This window comes from Perissodus microlepis, chromosome 7 (genome assembly GCF_051167445.1).
Source record: "Perissodus microlepis isolate ML-2025 ecotype Zambia chromosome 7, ASM5116744v1, whole genome shotgun sequence".
NCBI classification, from domain to species: Eukaryota; Metazoa; Chordata; class Actinopteri; order Cichliformes; family Cichlidae; genus Perissodus; species Perissodus microlepis.
The window spans coordinates 37249973-37273222 of record NC_140467.1 but is presented as its reverse complement, the minus strand read 5'-3'; the positions used below and the strand labels follow the sequence as shown (position 1 = coordinate 37273222).

General features: G+C 39.2%; 1 protein-coding gene across 1 annotated transcript in view; it reads right to left on the bottom strand.

Annotated features, from left to right (window-relative positions):
* The window catches only part of grin3a (glutamate receptor, ionotropic, N-methyl-D-aspartate 3A), a 65489-nt gene that overhangs the window by 23774 nt on the left and 18465 nt on the right, over positions 1-23250 (bottom strand). Inside the window, exons 3-7 of the mRNA XM_084934865.1 lie at positions 10417-11086; positions 9246-9629; positions 8529-8674; positions 4373-4488; positions 3497-3648 (exon numbers count right to left, since the gene is read on the bottom strand). Of these exons, the coding sequence (XP_084790991.1) occupies positions 3497-3648; positions 4373-4488; positions 8529-8674; positions 9246-9629; positions 10417-11086 (1468 nt within the window). The remainder of the gene's footprint in view (positions 1-3496; positions 3649-4372; positions 4489-8528; positions 8675-9245; positions 9630-10416; positions 11087-23250) is intronic.

The window sequence follows — 23250 nt, the reverse complement described above, 5'->3', positions numbered from 1 at the left end:
CTCTCAAACCTGTGCAGAAATTCCTTCCACGGTGTGGTGCCGTCATATTGGCCCGGACGTAGGGTGGGGACTCTCTCTCTAGGATCACCGTCCTCTTCACTGTCAGATGGGGGCTGACGGGGCACACAGCGGGTCTTGCCTGGTTTCGAGCGGGGTTTATGCTGTGCAGTGGTTCGCCCATAGCTTATGGCTTCATTAAGGCTACTGGAAGGCATACATTGCATGGGTGTATTTAACATTGCGTTAAATTGAGCCGGTGTGCTGTGTACAAAACTGTCCGTGTGAGCGGAGGAAAATGGGTTTGAGTCTGGATAGTGGATTTTCATTTGGGGAGTAGGAGCTGGATAATAGTTCATGCTGCTGCCTGTGTTTCTCTCACGGCCGTAGCTGCGGCATTCAGCATCAACGAAGGGATTCGTGCGGGAAAACTGCGGCTGGGCAGGACCATCGGGCGGCGCGAATACACCCTCTCCATTAGCGTGTGTGTTAGCACAACTTTCGCCACACAGGAATGGGTTCATATGTTCACATTTAGTCACAGCTCTGTCTCTGTTAGCTTCCCTAATGCTCGCGGCACCCTCGGAGACACTGGTCAGCGACATGAACGGGTTGGAATAATTGGTCTCAAGTCCGTAGTTTTCACGTGAATGGCGAGCAGCGGCCATCGCGAGTTAGCTTAGCTACGGGCTAATACACTTGTAATTACGGTCACTCGGCTTTATCGTTAGCCGCTTTAGCCTGTCGGTTTTTCTCAGTGCTCACCACTCCTTTAACAACGTGAGAGGGTCCCTTCGTGGTCGCCAGTGTTAACCATTCCTCGCCGTCAGTCCCCTGACCGTGGTCGGGAGACGCGAGGGGAGATGCTTCCTCCAGGGCCGAAGTTTGTCCTCCTTCGGGGTTAACTCCCTTCACTTTTGTGGAGTAGTGAGGCAGACAGAAATCAGCCGAGGCACCGGAGAGTACAGAAGAGATGAGGCTTTAATAACAGTACTGCACACTTCGAAAAACACACTGCATAGGCTGTAGCCCGTTAGAACGCTGCTCCCGGTCGCCTTCTCTACCCATGACACACTCTCCCTCTCTTTTTCCTCTTTCGCTCCCCGCGTTTCCTTCACGCGCATGCTCACACACATATCACATACACTCCTTACTGCATCCAGTCACACACAAGACGGCAATTCCCGCAACACTCTTCTAACAATTGTAGTTGCCCCCAGCTGGACATCGGAGAGAGTGGAGATTACATCGTTTCCATATTTCTCGTCTTTAAGCACAGTTTTTGCAATTATCATCATTGCTTCTTTGAAAACCTCCCCGTCTAAAAATGCCTTCTTTTTCTTAATCATGAAATGTGTAGCTCTAAATGAGGCTTCGGTTGCTTTTTGAGAGATTTTCACCGGTCTCGTGAAAAAAGACTGCTGTTTGCTCAAACCTGCCTTTAATTCGCGGGCCTTTTCCGCTCACAGTGTGCTGCCCTTTGGGTAGTTAGCATGGTAGCTTGTGTGACACGTTCGGAAATGTCTCTCCACGTTGTGCCGCTTTGCCATTGCCACAGTTGCCCCGCAAATGAGACACACACATGAATCTTTCACAGTGGTGAAAAAGAACTCTTCCTCCCATTCACTGTGAAAATTATATGTTTTCTTCCTTTTTTCCGCCATGTTTTCCTCATCTCCTCACCTTTGCCTTTGCTGGTCTTCACGGCAACTGTTTCCGTGGAGACCAGCTAGCACTAAATATTAGATCATGATCTAATATTTAATAATAAACATTTTTTTTATATATTATCTCTAACAAATTAACACCAATGCAATTGTGATTTAAAAAAATAGCAAGAAAAAATAAAAATAGATGCAGCTTACTTGTAAGTTGTTATGGTGAGCTATTTTTAGAACAGGCCCGCGGGCGACTCATGTGGTCCTTGCGGGCGACCTGGTGCCCGCGGGCACCGTGTTGGTGACCCCTGTGCTACAGGTTTTTGGTAACACACGCTTCTAGTCTCATACCACTATATACAACAATCATTTCTAATGGTGCTGTTATATTTCACCATTTGACTGCATAAATTAGCAGAAAAAAATCAATAAAAAAGCACATCACTTTTATCATCTTCACTTCTTTTATCACCATTTATTTCTCGGTAATGCTAAGTTTGGCCCTCCTAATGTTAGGTAATTGAATAATATGCAATTTATTGGTATTGATTTTATTACTTCAAATGGGATCAGATTCTTTGGGGTGATGGAGAGCTGGGTGAATGCCAGAGAGCTTGGCTACTGTACCTCAGTGAAGCCAATCCATCAGATTTTTCATCTTTTCAGAATCCTTAGGCTTACTGCTGGTGGTAGTCATTCATCGGTATAAATAATTGCTAAAAAAAAAAGTGCTGAGCAGGGCTAAAACTGGGCCAACCTTGTCAGTAACTCATATTGCTTATATGACATGAGGTCCCTGCTGATGTTGCCCGATGTATGCAAGTGAACAACAAAGTTTAGAAATCAGTTTAGGTCATTTTAAGTTAATGATATATACTTGATATTTAAAATCATTACCAATAATATGAGAACCCTAAGTGTGCACATGATCACCGTACTGCGGTTTCTGTGAGGCAAAAAATTGAAATACACACCCTGATGAAGCTAAATATCAGTTGAGCAGGTTTCTCCTCCGTAACGTTAGGCAGACTGAGGTATGATGGTGCAAAATGAATTGTACCCGGAGCAATTTAAATGTCTGCAGCTCTAGATAGCATCTATAACACATCTAGCTGCTACACACCGGGAAATGATTCACTTAGGTGACATTGAATCTGTGGAAATGCAACGTGCCACATTGCCACAACTCCTGCTTCTGAGTTCATAAAATGGCAATTTACATTTAAGATTAAGTATTGAGTAGACGCTGTCATTCAAAAGTACAAATCACGAGTGCTTATTTAGGCGACATCCTTGTGATCGACAGACATTATGTTGCCATCCACACAGCAGCTAAGAAAATAAATAAAAAGAACAAAGTACAAAAGGATCAAGCGCAGTATGCTGTGTGCAGTCTGCACTGAGCTATAGGAGCCTCTTTTATAGTGTTTGAAGTCACAGTCGGGGAGAAATATGGCCAGAAATAACTAGTATTGCATTTCTAATAAAACATATATTTCTCATACTATGAGTTACTCGAGAAAATGGCCTCTTTTGCATTGACATCTTGTAGTATAATTATTGAAGTAGACTTTAAGTGTAGTAAACAAAATATGAAAGATTACTTTTCTGAGTAAGTCACTGTGTGGGGTACATAAGACTTTTCAGAGCTTTCAAATAGAGATTCCACATAAATATTTGACAGCAAAGAAACTTGAGTAAGATTTGAGTAAGACATAAAAATGAGACAAATGCGTTATATTATATTGTTCTGATTTTGAAATTGTAGAAATGATCATTTATGATATAATGAAATGATAAATACGCTCTATTTTCCCTACACTGCCCCGCTTTAATCTTACCTCAGTCACAGCGAAACTGCGCTTCCCGCAGGGAACGACCTTGTACCATTTGTCATGCAGCATGTCCATGAAGCCATCTGACTTGTACTGACTAATAAGCTCCGAGATGTTGGAAGTGAGTGGAGAGTTCTGAGGGAGGCCAATGCCATAGCCTGCCATTGGACACACACAAACACACACAGAGACTCTTTAGCGATTATTCTTCTGTCATAACGGCAAAAACACCTTTTTTCATGTCACCTTCATGCTGCTGTTGTATTCTTTCCCTGGTCTACAGCTATGGGAAAAACAAGCTGCTGAGCTGATACACTTGGAGGTCTGGATAATTTAGCTTTTTTACTTTAAAAAGTCATAATTTTTCCAAAGCAAAGCTTGATGATATAATTATATCTCTGAACGTCTTAGCAGGCCAGGAAAGTGTGACAAATTCAGCAACAGCCAATTGCAAAAGTACCTTTCCTTGGTAGGAAGCGTGCTGATTGATGTGTATTGTATCTTGAAGGCTTAAGAGTGCATTAAGTAATTAACAACACCGCTGGAATGTGGGACTACGATGGCTTGTAATGGAAGCAACCGCCACGGGAACATTTTCACAGCGGGAGGAAGAGGCTTTCTAAATGGACCACAGATTAACAGTAGACACTGGAGAGTGTAAGCTTTTGAAAGCCAAAAGATTAACCACTGTGTAAACGTTGAGTGATTGATATTGTTAAATTTAGGCTTGTTCTAAAATTGCTCATGGTCAGTTAGTCTGCAGTGATGCAGAAAGACCTCTTAAAATCAGGTGATGATTAAAACCAGAGCTGGTGGATGCTATTCACATAGTAGTGATAGATTTCATCTAAAATGTTCATAATTGATATGCTCGCACATTACCTTCAATTGCAAAAGGTTTTCCTACTGTTAGTGTTTTACAGTCTGCATCTATGGAGACCTCATAGTCCAACAGTGCTTTGTCCATGATGAATGCATCCAATTTCTGAGGGTCAGCCCTGTAAGCAAAACAACATACTGTAAGTACACTGCAGCTGCAAAAAGTACCCTGTGCACATTCATAACACTCATCCAGCACAGCATAGTGATGAAATCAAACATTTGTGTTCACTCAAATTTTGCCATCAATCCTCAAGCTAAACAGTAAGAGATTATGCATATATTGTGCTGCATAATTTTGCAAACATAATAAGAATTCAAATATAATTGTAATAAATGTAATTTATATTGTGTGGGTCATTTTTAGGCAGTTGAACTTTGTAATACTACATCAAGTAAACAAACTGGCATTTGCAGTATGATAGATGGATAATTTGCAAGACTCATTGAGTGATTCTCTCAATATCAGGAGACCAACAGCAAATCTTTTACACTATTTTAAGCCGCCTTCTGAATTTGACATGAAAAATTAATCTTCACCACCTCACGAGACAGTAACTTAAATGAACCTTAGCTCATTGTCTCAGTCTTCGTCTGTGACTCTGGGGCTTATTTTCCCTGTGTCTGTCCTCGTGTCGCTTCTCTGACTTCACAGGGTGAGTAGAAAGAATGAACTTCACCTTCAGTCATTCTGTTTTAACAGGTCCTACAAACCTTTTTTTATGCTCTACCTAACTTCATGTGTAGGGCAGAGCTGAATATATAGGCCCTATGAAAACTGTTTGCATTTTTCTTCTCTGGAAATCAAAACATGCAAAGTTTAATTAATGGTAAAGCACAAAGACTGACTGCAGACATGGTGCTACTTAATGCACAATACAAACTGAAAATGAAACCGAAAACAGTGAATAAAGCATAAAAGCATGCAAGAATGAATTGTTTTTCTTTGCGCTTGTGGGCGTTTTACAAAGCCTTTTAAATGGCAGCACACCCTGAAATTATCACTGAGAATGAAATGTAAGTGATTCAACAAATATTTTTGCCTTGTTTGAACTTCATAATTCTGATGCTGGCCTTGCCTTTACTTTTTCCCCAATCCTTTCATTGGCTACCTTTCAAGAAAATTACTGCCTACCTACTCGTTTTTGCCAATTTATTTGTATTCCTCACAAGTCTGTTATATAGAGGTGAGATATTAAGTCACAACACTCTGAGAGGCTTTTACAAATCAACTTTAAAATGTCTTTACTGACAGCTAGAGTCTACCGGGATACAAGCGCTACAAAGACTTTTTCAAGATATACTGTGTTTTGCTTGTTATCAAGGACAGCGTTTGAAATCTTGCACTATCTTCTCCCCGCAAGCTGCCTGTTCATTATTACCGGCTGAATTATGCTGCAGCTTGCATCCTTGGTCTTTTACCACAGCATGTCATTTATGGTCAAAGCACTATCTTGACATCAGCCATCTAACAAACTAATATGATTAAATCATGATGCATCCCTTTTTACATCATCTATCTATAAATCACATATTTGCATGAATGGAAAACACCACTACTGACATCAAAATGTCTGTGATGTACTTTTATGTAAAGCCAGAGTTTCCATTACTGTGGGGTTATAGGGATAAGTCTTTGCATTATGAAGTACACTCGCAGGTTGAAATTGCTCTCTAATAAATTGTCTTCTCTGTCGTATTAGAGTAGCATTCCCTATATATCCATTAATAGGCCAGCCGTAATGGTACATGACAGCTGTCTGATGGCTTGTAATGCTTCAGCCAGTGAATTTTTTCCAAATGCTCTAATTATAAAGAAGACATGCTGCAGTCAGTGGTGTTTCAGTAGCACTGGTGAGACATGGTCATTAAAGTTGAAACATTATTGAAAAAACAAAACAAAAGAATTGCCCTGATAAAAATCAGTGCTTACTGTAATTGGTGCCTAGTGTGTAGGGATGACAACTCCAAGTAGTCATCTAAATTACTGTATTTTCTCAAGCATTTCACAATGTGTGTTACATATACAGCAGCATTTTGTTTATCTGTCTTGTTTTTTGTTAATTATCCATTTGATAAATAAGAGTGTGCCCCAACAGCCTGTGTGGCACACTCTTATTTACCATTCCCATGATCACTGTCAGCGTCATCAGCATGTTCTTATAAGATCCCCTAAAACCTGGTTTTGATTGTTAATGTTTACCTCCTTGTGAAAATACACTCAATATTCAGCTGTACTGCTTGCTCTTTGTTTGGTACACCTCTAGTACTGGGTTGGGCTCCCTTTTGCCTTTAAAATTGCCTTAATTTTTCATGGCATATATTCAACAAGGTGCTGGAAACATTGCTTAGAGATTCTCCTGGAAGCAGCCATCAGAAGATAGGAGCATGTGGTCAAACAAGCTCACAATATTCAGTTAGGCTGAGTTTTTTTTATTTTGCCCAAAGTGTGCCAAGAGAAAAACAAACAAACAAACAAACAAACAAACAAACAAACAAACCCCCCAAAACAACCATTACATTACACCAGCAGCCCCAACCACTGATACAAGGCAGAGTGGATCTATGCTATTCTTTATGGCAAATTCAGACCCCACCTGATGTTGCAGTAGAAATAGCAACTCATTTGAACCAGGCAATGTTTTTCCAATCATCTATCATCCAATTTTGGTGAGTCTGAGTGAACTGAAGCCTCGGTGTCCTGTTCTTAGCTGACAGGAGTGCTCCCTCCATGCTCTTCTGCATACCATAATTGCAGTAAGTGGGTAATTGAGTTATTGCTCAGTCTTGTCATAGTCTTGTCATATTCCTCTGACATCAGCATGGCATTTTCACTGGATATTTTCTCTTCGTTAGGGGGTTCATCCCTGAGATGATTCTGTGGGAAACTTCCATAAGATAATCCGAAATACTTATACCAGCCCGTCTGGCAACAACAACCCTGCCTCATTCAAAGTCACTTTGGATACCTTTCTTCCCCATTCTGATGCTTAGTTTGAACTTTACCAGGCTGACCTGACTATGTCAAAGTGCATTAAACTGCTTACGAAGTGGTCAGCATGGAGTTTAGTCTGTTTGTCAACACTAGCAAGGCATTGGAGGGGGAGGACATTAAAACTATAAATAATTTTTTTTTTTTGCTAAACAGCAGTCTGGCATTGAAAAAAAGATAAAAATTATTTCTACATAGCACTGTGTACTTTGGAAAGTTGGTCCGTTCTTATTAGGAAGGAAAAAAGAAAAAAAAAAACATTGCTCACTAGAGCCGACGTCACTCTAATTATCCCTCAAATAAACATTGAAGCTGAAAAGACTACATTCCTCCACACCACAGGCAGTACATTGAATTAATTATCAAAATATGACAAAAGATATGATCCAAAGTAAAATCCAAGAAAAGCAAGTATACTTACACTTCTATGAAAACTTTAGTGCAATTAGTGCAGTATATATTAGAGATATACTATCAGTCTGTTAGTGTACAAGTGTCTTGCATATGTATATACATAATGCTTAGTCCCTAGTGAAGTAAATCCCAATGCAGAGGATTGCATTGCGGCACATTTGTATACTGTCTTGTTGCCAAGTTGTAATTTTCTAAAGATGACATTTTTGCTTTCCCTCTAATCAGCATTTTACAAGCTCAGTAAAAATAAATCTTGTTTCATCCGTTCAAATTGTGTTCCATGCAGACCTGCTGTCTTTAAAAAAACAAACAAACCTAAAACTATATTCTGTTATGCACCATGGGGTTGCTAGTTGAATGTTGAAAGGGCTGAGGATGACAGCAGTGGCAGGAAAAAGAGGAGGGTAAGATCTGAATGAGAACAGGCAGGCTTGTGGTGGGGAATGACAGCAGCAGGGATGCAATTTTCTTCTCTTTTTTTTCAAATCTGGCTTTCATTCAGTATGCGCACACTCTTACTTTTTTTTTTTTTTATCAAAGATGATGCAGTTTCTTGTTCTTGTTCTTCTTGTTGATTTTCAGGGGCAATGACTAGAGAAGTTACCTAACTGAGCGGATATTAGGAAAGCTGATAGCAGTACCTGGATCAGCAAAGACTGAGCATAAATCAATAAAGATTTGATTATGGTCCTCCAAAAAAATGTATGTCTGCCTGTATGCTATATGTGGCCTGTATGCATCTTATAGCCCTACTTGAGATGATGTATGCCATCTGGCGTTGCCGGGACATTGTATCTTCTCATGTACTCGTGCATCTCGGGGAAACTCTTCTTGACGTAGTCCTCTGCACTGCTTTCTCTCACTGTAGCAAATCTGAATCCCTGAGAGGGATGGTGCAGCTGCAAGAAAGAAGAAATAAAACAAGATACCTTCAGAACTCAAATCAAGAAAGTTTGTTGCTTTACATTTTCTTTGTTTCTTTACACTAATTTGTTTCTTTTTTTTTCTTGAACATGCCGACTCTAAACATTCCTGCATTCTTGTAATTCAGTGACTTAATGAGCTGCCGAAAACCAATTAATCACCTTAATTCCCACGCTCCCCTACAAGGGTGTTTAATTAAAGAGTATATTTGCTGAGTAACAATTTTAAGACAATGAAACATCAGTGTAAGTACAAAAGCAAACAAATAACCTCTAGACATTTTAAATGTTTGTTTAAATGAAATTCATTTTGAACAAAAACAACTCAGAACCAAAATGCTATCATTGTAATTTGTTATTATGATTTAATAATATCAATATACACACAGGAAGAAGACGTACTCATATCACACTGAATATTTCTCCTTATATATTCCACTGTAGTCAGTGTTTCAATAAATCTGTTTGTATATTTTCCTTTGGCTCACCAATATAAAGACATGAGTGGTGACTAAAGACTTTTCTCCTATACTATACTGTTTTTTACCTTTGGATCATGGATTCCCGACAACTGTTCATAAGTTTTCTCCCCAACCATTACAGCAGCCAGGTTAGCAGTATAGGTGGACAGACAGAATAGACAGAAGATGGCCCAAAGGTTCATCAGCAGACGCCCAGTCCAGCATTTTGGTGGCTTGATGGCCACTGTTCTTCCAAAGAGAATGGCATAGCACACATTAAGTGCTGAGGAGAAGGAGAACACTCGGTCGCGGTTGCGTCCACGTGGCGTCATACCAAATGGACTGTGCCACTCATACAGAGTGAGGAAGATGGCGGTGACATGGAGGGAAACAAAGATGCCGAGCCACATGGACCAGTGTAGAGGCCACATAAAGGCACCGATGGGTGCAGCTGTATCACGAGTACGCACCTGGGCAGGTGGGGATACAGGATTGAAGAAAAAAAAAAGCACTGCATAAGGAATATTGCAAAACTGAAAAGATGTTGTAATTATCAAAAGTTACGGTTGTTCTGAATGTTTCATAAATCAGAGGAAATGTGGAGTTTTTGGAAGACATTAATTAGGACTATTATGGAAAGATCCTATCAGCCCCCCTCCCCATCCTCCCTCTCCCTTCACTACAAATAAACTCTATAATAATAAAAACTGATCACAGTGGGATGGTGCAAATTCATTATAGTACCCTTGCCTCAATTGGAGAAAATTGGTTTCACAGTCCAGTGATTGTGAAGCAAATGCTGTTTCTGACGCTGCTGTTTGTAAGAGAGATACTTCTAGTGGAATGGGAAAAAGAAAAAAAATACAGATAATAGAAAATGCATCCACTGTAAATAAAGCAGAATGTCTACATCTGTAGCAGCATACTAGGAAAAAGTAACAATAGTGATTACCACCATCCCTATGCCTGTCAGCTGTTGAGACTAGCTGCAGTAATTGTAATAATAAGTTCTTTCTGCAAAGCTGTATAACCCCCAGAACAGCCCCGCATATGGGATTGCACTGGAATCCAATAATGTATGGTTGGCAGTGGTAAAACATATTGATACTGACCGTCTGCATACTGAGAGGAGAGAGTTGAGGTGAGGTCAATGACACATCAAAGAGAGATGGGTTAAAGAGTAACAGAAATTAGGAGAAGAAGTGGAGAGGAAAAGAGGAGGAAAAAAGAAGCCAGAGAGTGAAGAGCAACACTGACCAGAATTCCTAGGCTCGTGGAGAAGAAAGGTGAGGTGAAGTCAATCACCTGGCTCCTAGCTGAATTAATGCTAAAAGATGTCACTGCCAGGTGGGCAGCACCACTGAGAAGATCACCCACCAATCCTGTCCAACGACCATTCTTAAACCCCCCGTATTTCCCATCACCAACAATGTAGAGATCGAAAGTAAAGCCCATGTCCTCCCCCAGCTTCTCCAATAGATCAATGCAGTAGCCATAGCAGCATTTCTTTAGATCTGTGGGAACAGATCCATTGGTTCCTCTGAGGTTCTGGAAAAGTCCTTCCAAAACTGAAGAGTCATTGGTAAGTGGGTCCAGGCACAGCTGCCCGGCAGGACATAACCCATCCGAATCCACTTCACGGGTAAATACAAATGGGTGCTCCACCAGTGTCACTACTCGCATGTGCAACCGTGGAGGTCGGCGCCAATCGCCACCTCCTCCAGAACCTGGATGGTTTGGCCAGGCTGCTGGGTCCATCAGAATTCTCCCCCTGCGCCAGCGTCCCAGGCGGGTCCAGGTTGGCTGGCCTAAGGGATCCAGCTGGAGGGACCAGATGTAGTGATGGGCTTCTGAGATGACATTCTGGCTCTGACTGTTGCTGGATATGAAACCGCTCTGGCCCTCAAATGATGTGTTGGCTACAAATCTGAGGAGAATGAAGAGAAAGAGAAAACAAGAAGTGTCAGGGAAAAAAAGGAGCGAGGAACATTGTGAAGAAGCTTGGAAGAGAAAAAAGGCGAGCAGAAGGGTACACACAGTTTTACTGGACACATGCTTAATGTCAAACATCATTAAAATTTTGGGAACATTTTTTAACAATATACTTATTATGTTTGCAAAGAGTGATACCCAGTCAAAAGTCAATCAAAGATCAAACTCTGGGCTCAGTGCATACAGATGTTCAGTATAATAGCACATTTTATCCCCTGTAGACAATATTCTTACAGGAAGTTTTAAGAGAACAGGTTTGTAATCTAATTTGATTTGTTTGTCTAAACTGAACACAAGTCTATCTCTTTTGCGCACTAATACTAATGCAGTTAAATGCTAGATCTTAAAGGTTTTGTGCTTCTCTGAGAAATCAGCCCTCTTAAATGACTTAAATGAATTATATTAAAAAGTCAATATTTTCTGTGCATTCAATTCCATTTGTTGTCTTTTGTGATCAAAGACATTTGAAGTATCAAAAAGAGAGATATAGGTAAATTTTTTATATACATTTTTTGTGTGTGGGAGCACTGTTTGCAGGTTGGCACTATCTCCTCATGGGAAGAATGTCCTGGTTTTAAATCCACTGGCTGGATGGGGTCTTTCTGTATAGAATTTGCACATTTACAGCATGGTTGTGTGGGTTCTCTGTCTCCAAAATCCAAATACATGGAAGTTAACAGGTATGAATTGTTGTCTGTCTCTGAGTATTAGTTCTACAACAGACTGGTAAACTGTCCACCTCTTGCCCTATGGGAGCTGGGAAAGGCTCCATCCCCACCACAACCCTGAATTGTTTGAGTGGAAGAAAATGGATGGATGGATGAGTTTGAGCATTTTTCCAAACTATTTGGGATTATAACCAATGAAAAGAAAATCAATTCGACCGTATGCAATTACGCACTACTTCTGAGTGTGTATATGTGTGTATCACATGTCATTTACTTACCTCTTTTCACTCACTATTTGTTTATAAACCATTTTGCGTTTAATCAGTTATTAATAATCCCTGGTTCTCTCCCACCGTGCGCCTTCTGTCCTGTCGCTCTCCTTCTTTGTCATTTGATTACTAGGGTTTTCTCTCTGTTATTATATGATCTTCACATTATAAAGCAGCTTGAAAGAACTTTGCACTAAATTTCTAGAATATAGAAGGTTCAAGAAAACGTAGGTCTTATTAGACTGTAGACCAGTGGTCCCCAACCTTTTTTGCGCCGCGGACTGGTTTATGCCCGACAATATTTTCACGGACTGGCCTTTAAGGTGTCGCGGATAAATACAACAAAATAAAACTAGTACCGGTACCGAAAAAAAGAAGATTTATTCATAACACACGTGAAAAGACCCAGGAAAACCGAGTAAACGATCAAAACGATAACAAAATAACGCTGAAAACCGATAAAAACCCTGAAAACCATACATTTCACACCTGAGCCTCAACTCTCGCGGCCCGGTACCGAACGACTCACGGACCGGTACCGGTCCGAGGCCCGGGGGTTGGGGACCACTGCTGTAGACAACTGTATGTTCTCAAGATGCTCTGTAAGTATCATTTAGGGCGTCCTTTCAATGTTACATTTTAAAGTTCCATTCACTTCTCTTCACTTTAGTGGGTACAGTAAAATGATGCTAACTGAAACAGATGAAAGATTGTTTGGATAACAAATGAAATTAGTAAAAAAAATAATAAAAATAATTTCACTTGGTGAAAGCAGCTGAAATATTGTGGTAATCTTAAAAACCATTAACAAAAAACCCTCCAAAAGACAAGAAATAATCATCAGTCTGTCTTGTCAACACTGCATGCTTTGTTTACTCACTGATCCAATCCAGCCTGATCCTGGAGAGCACAACAACACCGTGCTGACTACTTCTGACTTTGACACACATTAATAGCAGTTGTTTGAACAAGTAACCAGTGTTGCATTTTCTTATGATCAGCTCAGCCTGGAGAGGAATCATTTCAGATCAAGTTTATGATGCTACCCTGACAGTATGTTTGATAAATATGAATATGCATGACATATGCATATGTCTTCTTTATGACTTAGAAAGCTGAAACCCATTTTCTTTTATATCTTAAATACAACAGAGAGACTGAGTGTGCACTGAGCACAGTTCATGTTGCACAATAAAGTAAATTGCAGGATGCACAGCTGTAAAAAAAAAAAAAGTTTTCTGCTGTCTTGCTTTTTTATTCTTTATCGCCTCTATCCAGACATGTTTGGATCTCTGTTCTTGGGACTTATGGGCTTAAATGTACAATTATGTTTTACTCTTGGTTAGTTCATATATCAATTTCCACTTTATTGGTGTAAAAGCAACACCAGAGAGGTGTATTATCTTGGCGGCCTTAGTGGCTGTCTATCTGTGAGTGTGTGTATGTGTGACAGCATAAGACAAACCACGGTCCAGTGATCACGCCATCTCCCTCACTGAGCCATGCTACTGGCTGTCTGAGAGTGTCAGATACCAGAACAGACACACACACTCACACCCACACACAAGAAAGACACACACTGGATTGGATATGTTTGAATTTAAGAAAACATGCAGGCATCCAGGTAGATGCACAGCTCTTTGATATGCCTTGAGGAGGTAATGATGTACCTGAAGTGACCTTTTTCAAAATATCTCCATCGTGTCACCTTGCTCACTGAAAAATTTCCCATCCCACCACCTTGTCAACTTCCCTTCATCTTTTACAGGTTTTTAGCCAACCTGACAACTCAAGCAAGCTGTCTGAAGGTCAGTGTTTTCACAGTAGCTTGTAGATGTTAAACTACCTGGGGAGTGTGTCTCTCTCCTGATGGCAGCCAGTGTCATGCTCTCACAGTTTCCTGACATTGCAGAAAGTGTTCCATGCTAAATGTGAAATGTCACTTTCATACTAAAAGGTCACGTATTATAGAAGGTAATGTGTTTAGGCAAGACATCTGTATTATTTGAATATGTTTCAAGTTCAAGTCTGAATTTACTGTCAGATTAATATAGGCAAGGTGTCTCAGAAAAGTAGTTGTGAAAAGCGAAGCACAGTTTTGTAGCAAAAATCGATATAGATGTCCAAGTTAAACTGGTATCCATGTGTTTCATCCACATAAGGACTCAGTTAAAAAAAAGGGTCAGACCGCTGCAACACCAATCACGTAATCAGAACTCCAAGGATAGTTATTACAACTGGGATTGATCCTAAGTGGCTACACTCATTATGAACTATTGAACTCTTCTAATCAGACAAGCTCAGGATAGTTAAACTGGCACACCCACAGGACTGCTCTGTCTCTGCTGACTTTGGATGTCTTTGAACACAGAATCGAGTTCAGAGACACACAAACGCACTGGGCCATCTACACATTACTCCAAGTGGAGCTGCTCAGCCAAGGAAAACCATGCCATGAAGCTCTTAGGACATAATGTTTGTGCTGATGTTAATACTAGAGGAGGGTTAGAATCTGCAGTTATTGAATCAGCAGAGCTTTGGCAGATTTCACTACATGCCTCAACACTTTGCCACCCTGCTTTTTATCTGGCCTGCCACTTTGTGGCTAAATTGCTGTGGTTCCTAACTGCTTCCACTTTTGCAATTTGCAAACTTACTTGTTGCACTGGTGACAACCTGTAACAGTACTGTGCTAGAATTCAGTGAGTTATTTTTTAAAAACCCATTCTCTCACAAATGTTTGTAAAGGCAGACTGGATGACTCAAATGCAGAGTCAAAGGCAGGCATCGATTACATTTTTAAAAAAAGGCAAACCAAAGTCCACGAGAGAAAGCAGGGAAACAGAAACATGGGGAACTAGAGAACAGTACACAAAGGAAACAGGATTACAACAAGGCACTTAGGGAGATGCTAAACAGCAGGGAACATAGCTCCAAGTCATCAGAAAAATTAGACAAGGAAGTTTAAAGTAAATACAAAATACACAAGACTAAGTTTATCAAAATGAAACTGGGAAAAAACAGTTTGACTGATTACACTAAGGGGAAGGAAATACATTAAATAATGTGATCCCTAAGAAAACCAAGAATCACATTGATTATTTAAATAAAGAGCACTTTAAATTCCAAAAAAACATTTAGAGATGTCATTAATGCTCTCAACAACTAACTACAATTTCAACACTATTTTAAACAAACTAACCTAATTAAAATACCACCATTGCCTGTTTGTCTGCCAGTTTACACTACATAATTTTAAGTTTGTTTTCAGTTTGTCCTGCCTGTTCCTACGAAAACAGCTTCAGTTTGAGAAATCATCTCCAAGCATAAATGTAGCTAAAATATTTAAACCAAGCCCCAATATACTTATCTTAAGCTCCATATTTCTCACCACTCAACTTATCATACCAAACAATTATTTGACCTTCAAAACTACTTGCTGACGTGCTGTAGTTCACTACATCCGGAGCTGCTACTTTACCTCTTATGCGCGAAATAAAAAGTATGGTTGACCTTTTTATTCAACGTGACGTGATTCACTTCCACTTCATGAAAAGATAAAATTATGGTATTTGTAGCCAAAGAATGACGTCTGGGTGAATCATATATTTTCCAGACCAAGACTAACTCAGTGTCAAGGCTGCCTTGTGTTCTCGCCTCATGTATCACCCAAAAAAAATAAAAAAGATTTTTAACATGATATAACCACAAGGCTGTTGTTGTGTGTACATCAGTGACCAAGCAAGTTAAATGAAAAGGAATGGGAGTGCACTTAAATCCATCTTATTCATTACTCTCACAACATTAATCAGCAACAATGAATGTTTTTTTAAGCAAGAAAACATTTTGCTCTTAAAAATAAAATATAGAAAAAAGGAAATGCTGCTGCCTTTGTAGCAGCATAGAAATCTCTGCCAAGAGTATTCCTCCTTGTTAAACCAATCCTCGCCTGAAGCAAACAAAGTGTTTCACTGACATTGGTTCAGGGAATACAAGCCTCAGAGGGGACATTTATCATATACCATTTTCTATCTTTATGGTTCATCCAGCTGGCACATGTGGGTACTAACCTTTACTTTGACGGGCATGGATCAGTTTAAAATGATTTCTATCAAGACGGATTGTCTATGGTGGGGAAAAATAAATAAGATAACCTGTGGAAATTTGTCTCGGCACAATATCTAGTTATAAAGGACTTTTGCTCACTGAACTCTCAGAAGGGTGTATAGTGTATCTCTGTGAAAATGCACATTTATATCTTACCTTTATCTTCTTAGGCTTTGCTATCCTGTCATGTGTGATTTTAACTTTTGCACACTGACTTTAAACCCCCTGGAAAACCCCCAATCCCAACTAGAATTGATTTGTCATAAAAAGTGAAAAAACAAGTTTTCCTTTTTCAGTGAGCCCTACCTGACATCCAAATTATTTGAATGCCCAAATAAATATATAAAGAGCCACTATATCAGATTGTTTACTCAGTCAACCATCTATGGTAGGGATGTCAAACTCGTTTTACACATTGAGCCACATATTCACTACTGTAATCTCAAGTGTGCCAAACCAGTGAAGCTACATGATAAACATGTACAATTACAGAAAAAGTTCTGTAGTTCATTGCTCTGTACTGTAATGATAAACTATTGTTTTTGTTCATTCAAAGAAAATTTCTTTTTTTCCTGTCTTTCTGTGAATCGACTGTAAAATCATAAATGTATAAAATAGTGAAAAAACAGCAACTTTCTGTTATTTAATTGTTTATCTATTACTAATAATAGTAATAGTGTAGTATGAATGAGGGTCATTCTTTATTGACAGGAAAAACTGTAAAGCAGTTAAAAGTTCAAAATCTGCAACTCCTTCAGTCTTTGCTGGGGAGATTCTGTCCCCTGGACCTTATGCTTGACATCCCTGGTCCCCTGAATCAGATTTAAATATTATCTTTGATGACTGATTGTTAAAATGTTTTGGAAAAAACCCAAATATGTTTACAATATTTTTGCACAGTTCCCTCAAATGCCAGTATTTTGTTTTAAACTAATCCTATCAACTGGATTTAAGAACAAAACTATTGCAACAGCAACAATAGATAAGAGAAGGCTTATTAAACTGTGGTTTCTCAACATGTTTATGTCTATATGTTGCAATACGTATCAAGTGAAACAACATTGAAAATCATAATAACTTAAAAAAAATATAGAAGTGAAATAACATTGATTTATGTGCAAGTGTAACAAGCATGTATGCATGGCCTGCAGCTACTTTACTATGCAGCTTACGTTTGACTTGCCCCAGTCAAGCTTTCTACTATACCAGAGAGTGTGGTAATCTTGTTTTATATTTATGGAAATTTGCACTCCTGCAAACCACAGCTAGATTTATTATGCAAGACAGAATTACATTTGTGAAACACAGAGGTTGGTCCTCATCATTTATTCTCTTGCAATTAACATTAAAATTGACAGACTATTACACTACATATTACTGATAAGCTAAAGAGCAAGTGTTACTTCTTTCTTGCTTATAATATGCACCTCATGTGAGCGTTACTCATCCTTGTTTTCTAAACTATCCATAAATTGGGGACAATGCCAACTTTTTTCCCAGGACATGCATTTTTTTTAATGAAAGTATAATCTGTAGAACCATCAGATATTAAATGGCTTTGGTTTCTAAATGTTGGGCAGTTGGAGTAAAGCAGGGGTGTCCAACTCCAGGCCTTGAGGGTCAGTGTGCTGCAGGTTTTAGATGTGTCCTTGATCCAACATAGCTGATTTAAATGGCTGGTGATGAACTAATCATTTGGTTCAGGTGTGTTGACCCAGGGTGATATCTAAAACCTGCAGGACACCAACCCTTGAGGCCTGAAATCGGACACCCCTGCAGTAAAGGTTTCAATGAAACAATAAGCAAACAAGGTACCGTCCCTACACACAGCTCCCCGGGCGCTGCATTGGTGGCTGCCCACTGCTTCACTGGGTGAATGTGTTAAATGCAGAGTAATTTCCCTATGGGGACTAACACATGCACATTATTATTATATTATAAAAGTGTTTCATCAGGCTCTAGCAGATACAAAATGTAACATATTATGTGCAATAGAAAACATTTGATTTTTATAATTCCTTACATGTAACAGATTTAAGCATTTTTCTAGAAAACTACTTTTTTTTGCCAGCTGATTGCAGTACAGTTTGCAGAACACTGACTTCCCGCACAAGCGCTCCATCGCTTTGTGATGCTATGCAGTATACTCTCTTTTAGGCAATTCATTTCTCATAATACAAAGTGGTCTGCCTTGAAAGAATTTTCCCACAGGACCAAATGAATGAGTCACAAAAAGTCCAGCTTTTAGAGTGCTCGGCGAATGGAACACAGTGATAAATAGAAAAAAGAAAAGAAAAAAGATCTCGGATGTAAATGTCAGAATGAAGGGTTTATGCACAGCCTGATCCTTTACTGATCTTTCTTGGTTCAAAGCCCGATGGAGAGAGATGGAAATTAAAGCAAAACTGAATATATGAACTGCAGAGTCAAGCAGAATATTCAGCAGTAACTATAAATCATATTTATGATGTAGATGAATTAATTATATAAACTCTCATAATGTAATATTAATCTTTATGTATCTCAAAAGTATGTCAGTCTATTTAGTCTGCATATTATATTCAATATTTTGGAATTTGATACAACTAAATTTGAATTTGAGACAATTAAATTTTACCTGGTAGAAATAAACTGCAAGATTTCCTGAGAACCATTTTCACTTGAAAATGGACTAAATCCAACTTCCATACGATCAGGCTATTTTACCCACCAGCCACGCATTACAGCATGACTGGCTGATTAGTTCTCTATCCCTGGAGCAATTTCAGTGAACAGCTGCCTGTCTACAGTTGTGTGAAAAAAATAAGTAAAGCCCATGAAAAACGTTGACTTTTTCAATACATTTAAACAAGCAAACACTCAATCCTCTTTGAAACAGCGCCTGCAGATAAATGTGATATACACAAATCAGTGATACATAAAATTCTAATTTTCCAGTCCATCCAGCTTCTGAACTGCATATCCAGATCAGGGTCAAGGTGGGGCTTGAGCCTAAAACCCAGCTGACATGGGGCAAGACGATGGGGTGGAGGGTAACCTGATAACCTAAACAGTTGGTTATCCATTCACACCTATGACCAATTTAGAATTTGTGTTGGGATGTATTACACATTACCCTTTTACTCAAATACTCCACATAGAACATAATTTTTTACACTACCTACTTACGTTTGTATGACTCCATAACATGGTGAGAAATGAGTTGTGGGATAATTGTTAGTTAATATTATAGGCTCCAGTCCTGCACACTGACACAAGTTAGTATTCTAGTGTGTCATGAACTGCGGAGTATGCAGATGATATATTGTGGAGTTGGAGGACCCAGATGGAGGCTAACTAGAGTAAACAAAAGCGAGCCATTTATTTATATTGGTAGTCATGGTACAAAAACGCGATCTCTTAGAGTTTTTGTTTCAATTTTCAACATGTCAAAAGCAGACTTCAAACTATATACCAGTTTTTAATCCTACAGTGCAGTTATGTGGATTTTATGGATAGATTTGTCCAATCCATAAAATTAGAATTAGGAATTCTAACTAAGCGATTAGTATCTTATTAGGAAGTGACATAGGGAACATGTCTTATTTCAAAAAGTGTGACATCTGGGGCCTGCTGTTCTCTTTGTAGCTAATTAAGCCATCATGGCAGGACCTAAACAGCTGTTTTGGGTTTTGAAAAATGAAACTACAGCTTCCATAATCAGCATAAACTGATTGTGGAAGTTTTTAGCTATCAGACAACAAGACAGCAGGATGATACTGATTAATGAGTACCACGTACACAGCTACCTCCTATTACTTTCAATTTATATTCCTCAAATTCCTTCCATTTTATGCAGTATTTACAGCCCCTGTGTAAGTCTCATGTCCGCTCTGCTAGTTTTATTACAGAACCTAGAAGGAAACGTCTGGGTAAATATTTTAAAAAGTTATTCGTGTTTTGGTCTTGACCTTGTGACCTGTGAAAGTGTGGCTATGATGCTAACTAAGCTGTTTCATTGTTTCACAGATTAGCTAGACCTTGCATTTCTGACTTCCTTTTTAAATGATTTATGTGCCTTTTTAAAGTGTAGCATCACAAAAATCCTTTTTATACAAAACATAGTCATTCCCAGTTTGCATAAATCTGTATTTCATATGTTATTCTGATGTTTTTGTCATTACTTTTCTATACAGTAAGCATATTACTGCCATTCAGCTAGAATAAGGTAAAACTGCTTTTGGAGGCCCTTATTTGCTATGAATTCTAGATTTTTCCCATCATGCTAAAAATATCTATGCACCACACATGCCCTGGGTTAGCATAAAGCTGGTTATTTCGATAGTGTCCCAGCCGCAAGTCCCATGACACTACAGCTGTCTGGTGGCAAACACCTCTATATGTCACCTGCTTTCTCCCATTGAGAGAGGTTGATGGCATTCCCAGCAAAACTGCTGCAACCAGGTCCATAATAATCATGAAACAGATGCCCTGAAGAGTTCAGTGTTCAACTGAGAACAGCTACAATCTTTCCGTTGCTCATCTGTCACATGGTCTTTGGCTTCAACACTGCTGCGGTGACAACTGCTCCCTTAAGGTCAACTCATCCACCAAGCACCTGTTATTCAGACAACAAAATTCTCACTGAATCTGAAATGTATGAAATGAGTGAAAATGACCACAATCTTCACTCTAAAAAGCCGCTGGGTATGAATGGTGTAAACCATGGGGGAAATATGTTCCCGCAGATTTGTAATAGACATTTGGAGAAATAACTAGAGAGTAAAAGTAAATACACTTTAATTAATTTTGAAAATGGAGAGATATTTGTTTGACTAGCTGCTCGCTGTAAGAAAAGGGTCAAAAAGAGACATTACTGTGTATTTAGGAGGCTGAATGTAAAGAGATGCAGCACTTGTGTATTGTTCTTGTAGATTACTAAAGATCTAAGAAACATTTAAATATCCCATTAGATACTACATTGCTATCAGCTCAATTTTAGTAATGTAATGCAGTTAAAGAACTACAAAACAGATTCTTTCTTTTTGTTTTGTTTGTTTGTTTTTGTGGATTCCAGTATCTACTTAACTTAGTGATTAGCTGCAATTATGTCATTTTACTCTCATAGTTGAAGTCATAGCTTAATGGATTGATTCCCAGTCAGTGTTGGGAAGGTTACTTTTAAAATGTATTCCACTACAGATTACAGAATACATGCCCCAAAATGTATTTTGTAGCGTGTTACGTTACTCAATGAGAGTAATGTATTCTGAATACTTTGGATTACTTAACATATTATCATGCTTTTTACAACTACATGAATGTACTATTGCTGTGTGATTTATTACTATTACTGAAGGATACTCGCCGTACCAATACCAACTAGATTTTTAGATCTTAATATAAAATGAGTAACAGTAGGGTGGACATTAGGTAAGGCTGCACTTTTTGCAGCAATCTCCTATAGAAAACTATTCCGTGCATATATAAAACAGGTCCGCGGCTCTGAACCGTAGTAAAGGGACCTCTGGCTAATACGTCGGTTCTGTGTCGGGTTCGTAGCCGAAAAATAGCTTTACTTTGTTGTCTGGGTCAACTTTGCTAGCGAGAGACAGAGAGAGGCGTTGAAAGGCTGCTGCAACGGAACTTATTGTTTCGGAGGAAAACACGAACACAGCGTACAGTAGAGTCTTAATAGCTCACTTACAACTGGGCTACACTGCCCATGAGGCTACATTCTTTAGAGCTATGCCTGTAACACTCTGCCTATTGCCTTCATATTAAATACATTTTTGAACAATAATTTAAAAAAAAAATTTCTTCAGGTCATTATGCGGGCCGCAAGTAGAGGTGACATGGGCCACGAGATTGAGACACTGGCATTTGAGCCTCTTAATGCGTGTTTTGTTTGGGTTTCCACCGGCATGGATTTACCAAAAATAGAGAGGGCATAGCCTAAATATGAAACAGGAATTGACCGCCGTGTAATCCCTTTATTTCAACAAAGTAACTGTATTCTAAATACCACCTTTTTAAACGGTAACTGTAACGGAATACAGTTACTCATATTTTGTATTTTAAATACGTAACACTGGAACATGTATTCCGTTACTCCCCAACACTGTTCCCAGTTGGGTATCGATGGTCCTGTGGGTATATAGGGAGATTTGCAAAGTACCTCAATCTTTCAGAAGACAAAAAATGAGATTAAGATGTATTAGATGATGCGCCAAGCACTGCATCAATTTAAATTATGTCCCGTACACATAAGGAATTGTCAGCACTCACAGCTCGCCATAAAGTGACGTGAGGATGCTAACAGAAATGTCAGCATGGATTGCTAAAAGTGATGCATAGCTGGTATAAATAATATGCTTCTGCAGTTTCAGCTCACAGTAATCTTAATGTTAACCTTTAACCTATTTAGCAACGAAAAATAGATATAGATATAGTTGAAACCCAGGTCAAGAAAGTTCTAACAGTAAGAGAGGAAATGTGAAGATGCATTTTTCCAACCTTTACTCATACTCCAGTGGATGCATCGAGGCCAACTCAGCATAAGGACGCCAAGGATACCTTGGCATGCAGACCGGAGGAGTCAGGGATCGACGCACTGACCTTCTGACTGATAGACGACCCACACAACCACCTGTGCCACAGCTGCCCTGTGCTAACCTTCTGCTAGCATTTACACAGCATCTGTACAAACTCAGCAGTAACCTGAGACCCTTATTTCAGTAACAGTGAGACCAATGTCACAAGACTGGTCAATTGTAACTAGCAACGGCTGATCAAGACTGCAGGAAAAACTGATGGATTTCTCCTAAATATAAGACATTCAGGAAAAACAACTCGAGTGTGATGGTAAGAAAGAAAATCTTTATACAATCAATAAACATTTAAGCTTTGGATATAACTATTCATGTGGAGTAATTTTCTTAGCATCTAACCAAATCAAAACTAAGCAGAAGGAGCAGACTTCATGTGGGAAACAGCCTGATTACAGTTGCGGCCACTAACGCCTCCAGAAGTGTCAAAACTCTGGAAAGGCAGGTGGACTCAGGTGTCTCATTAGA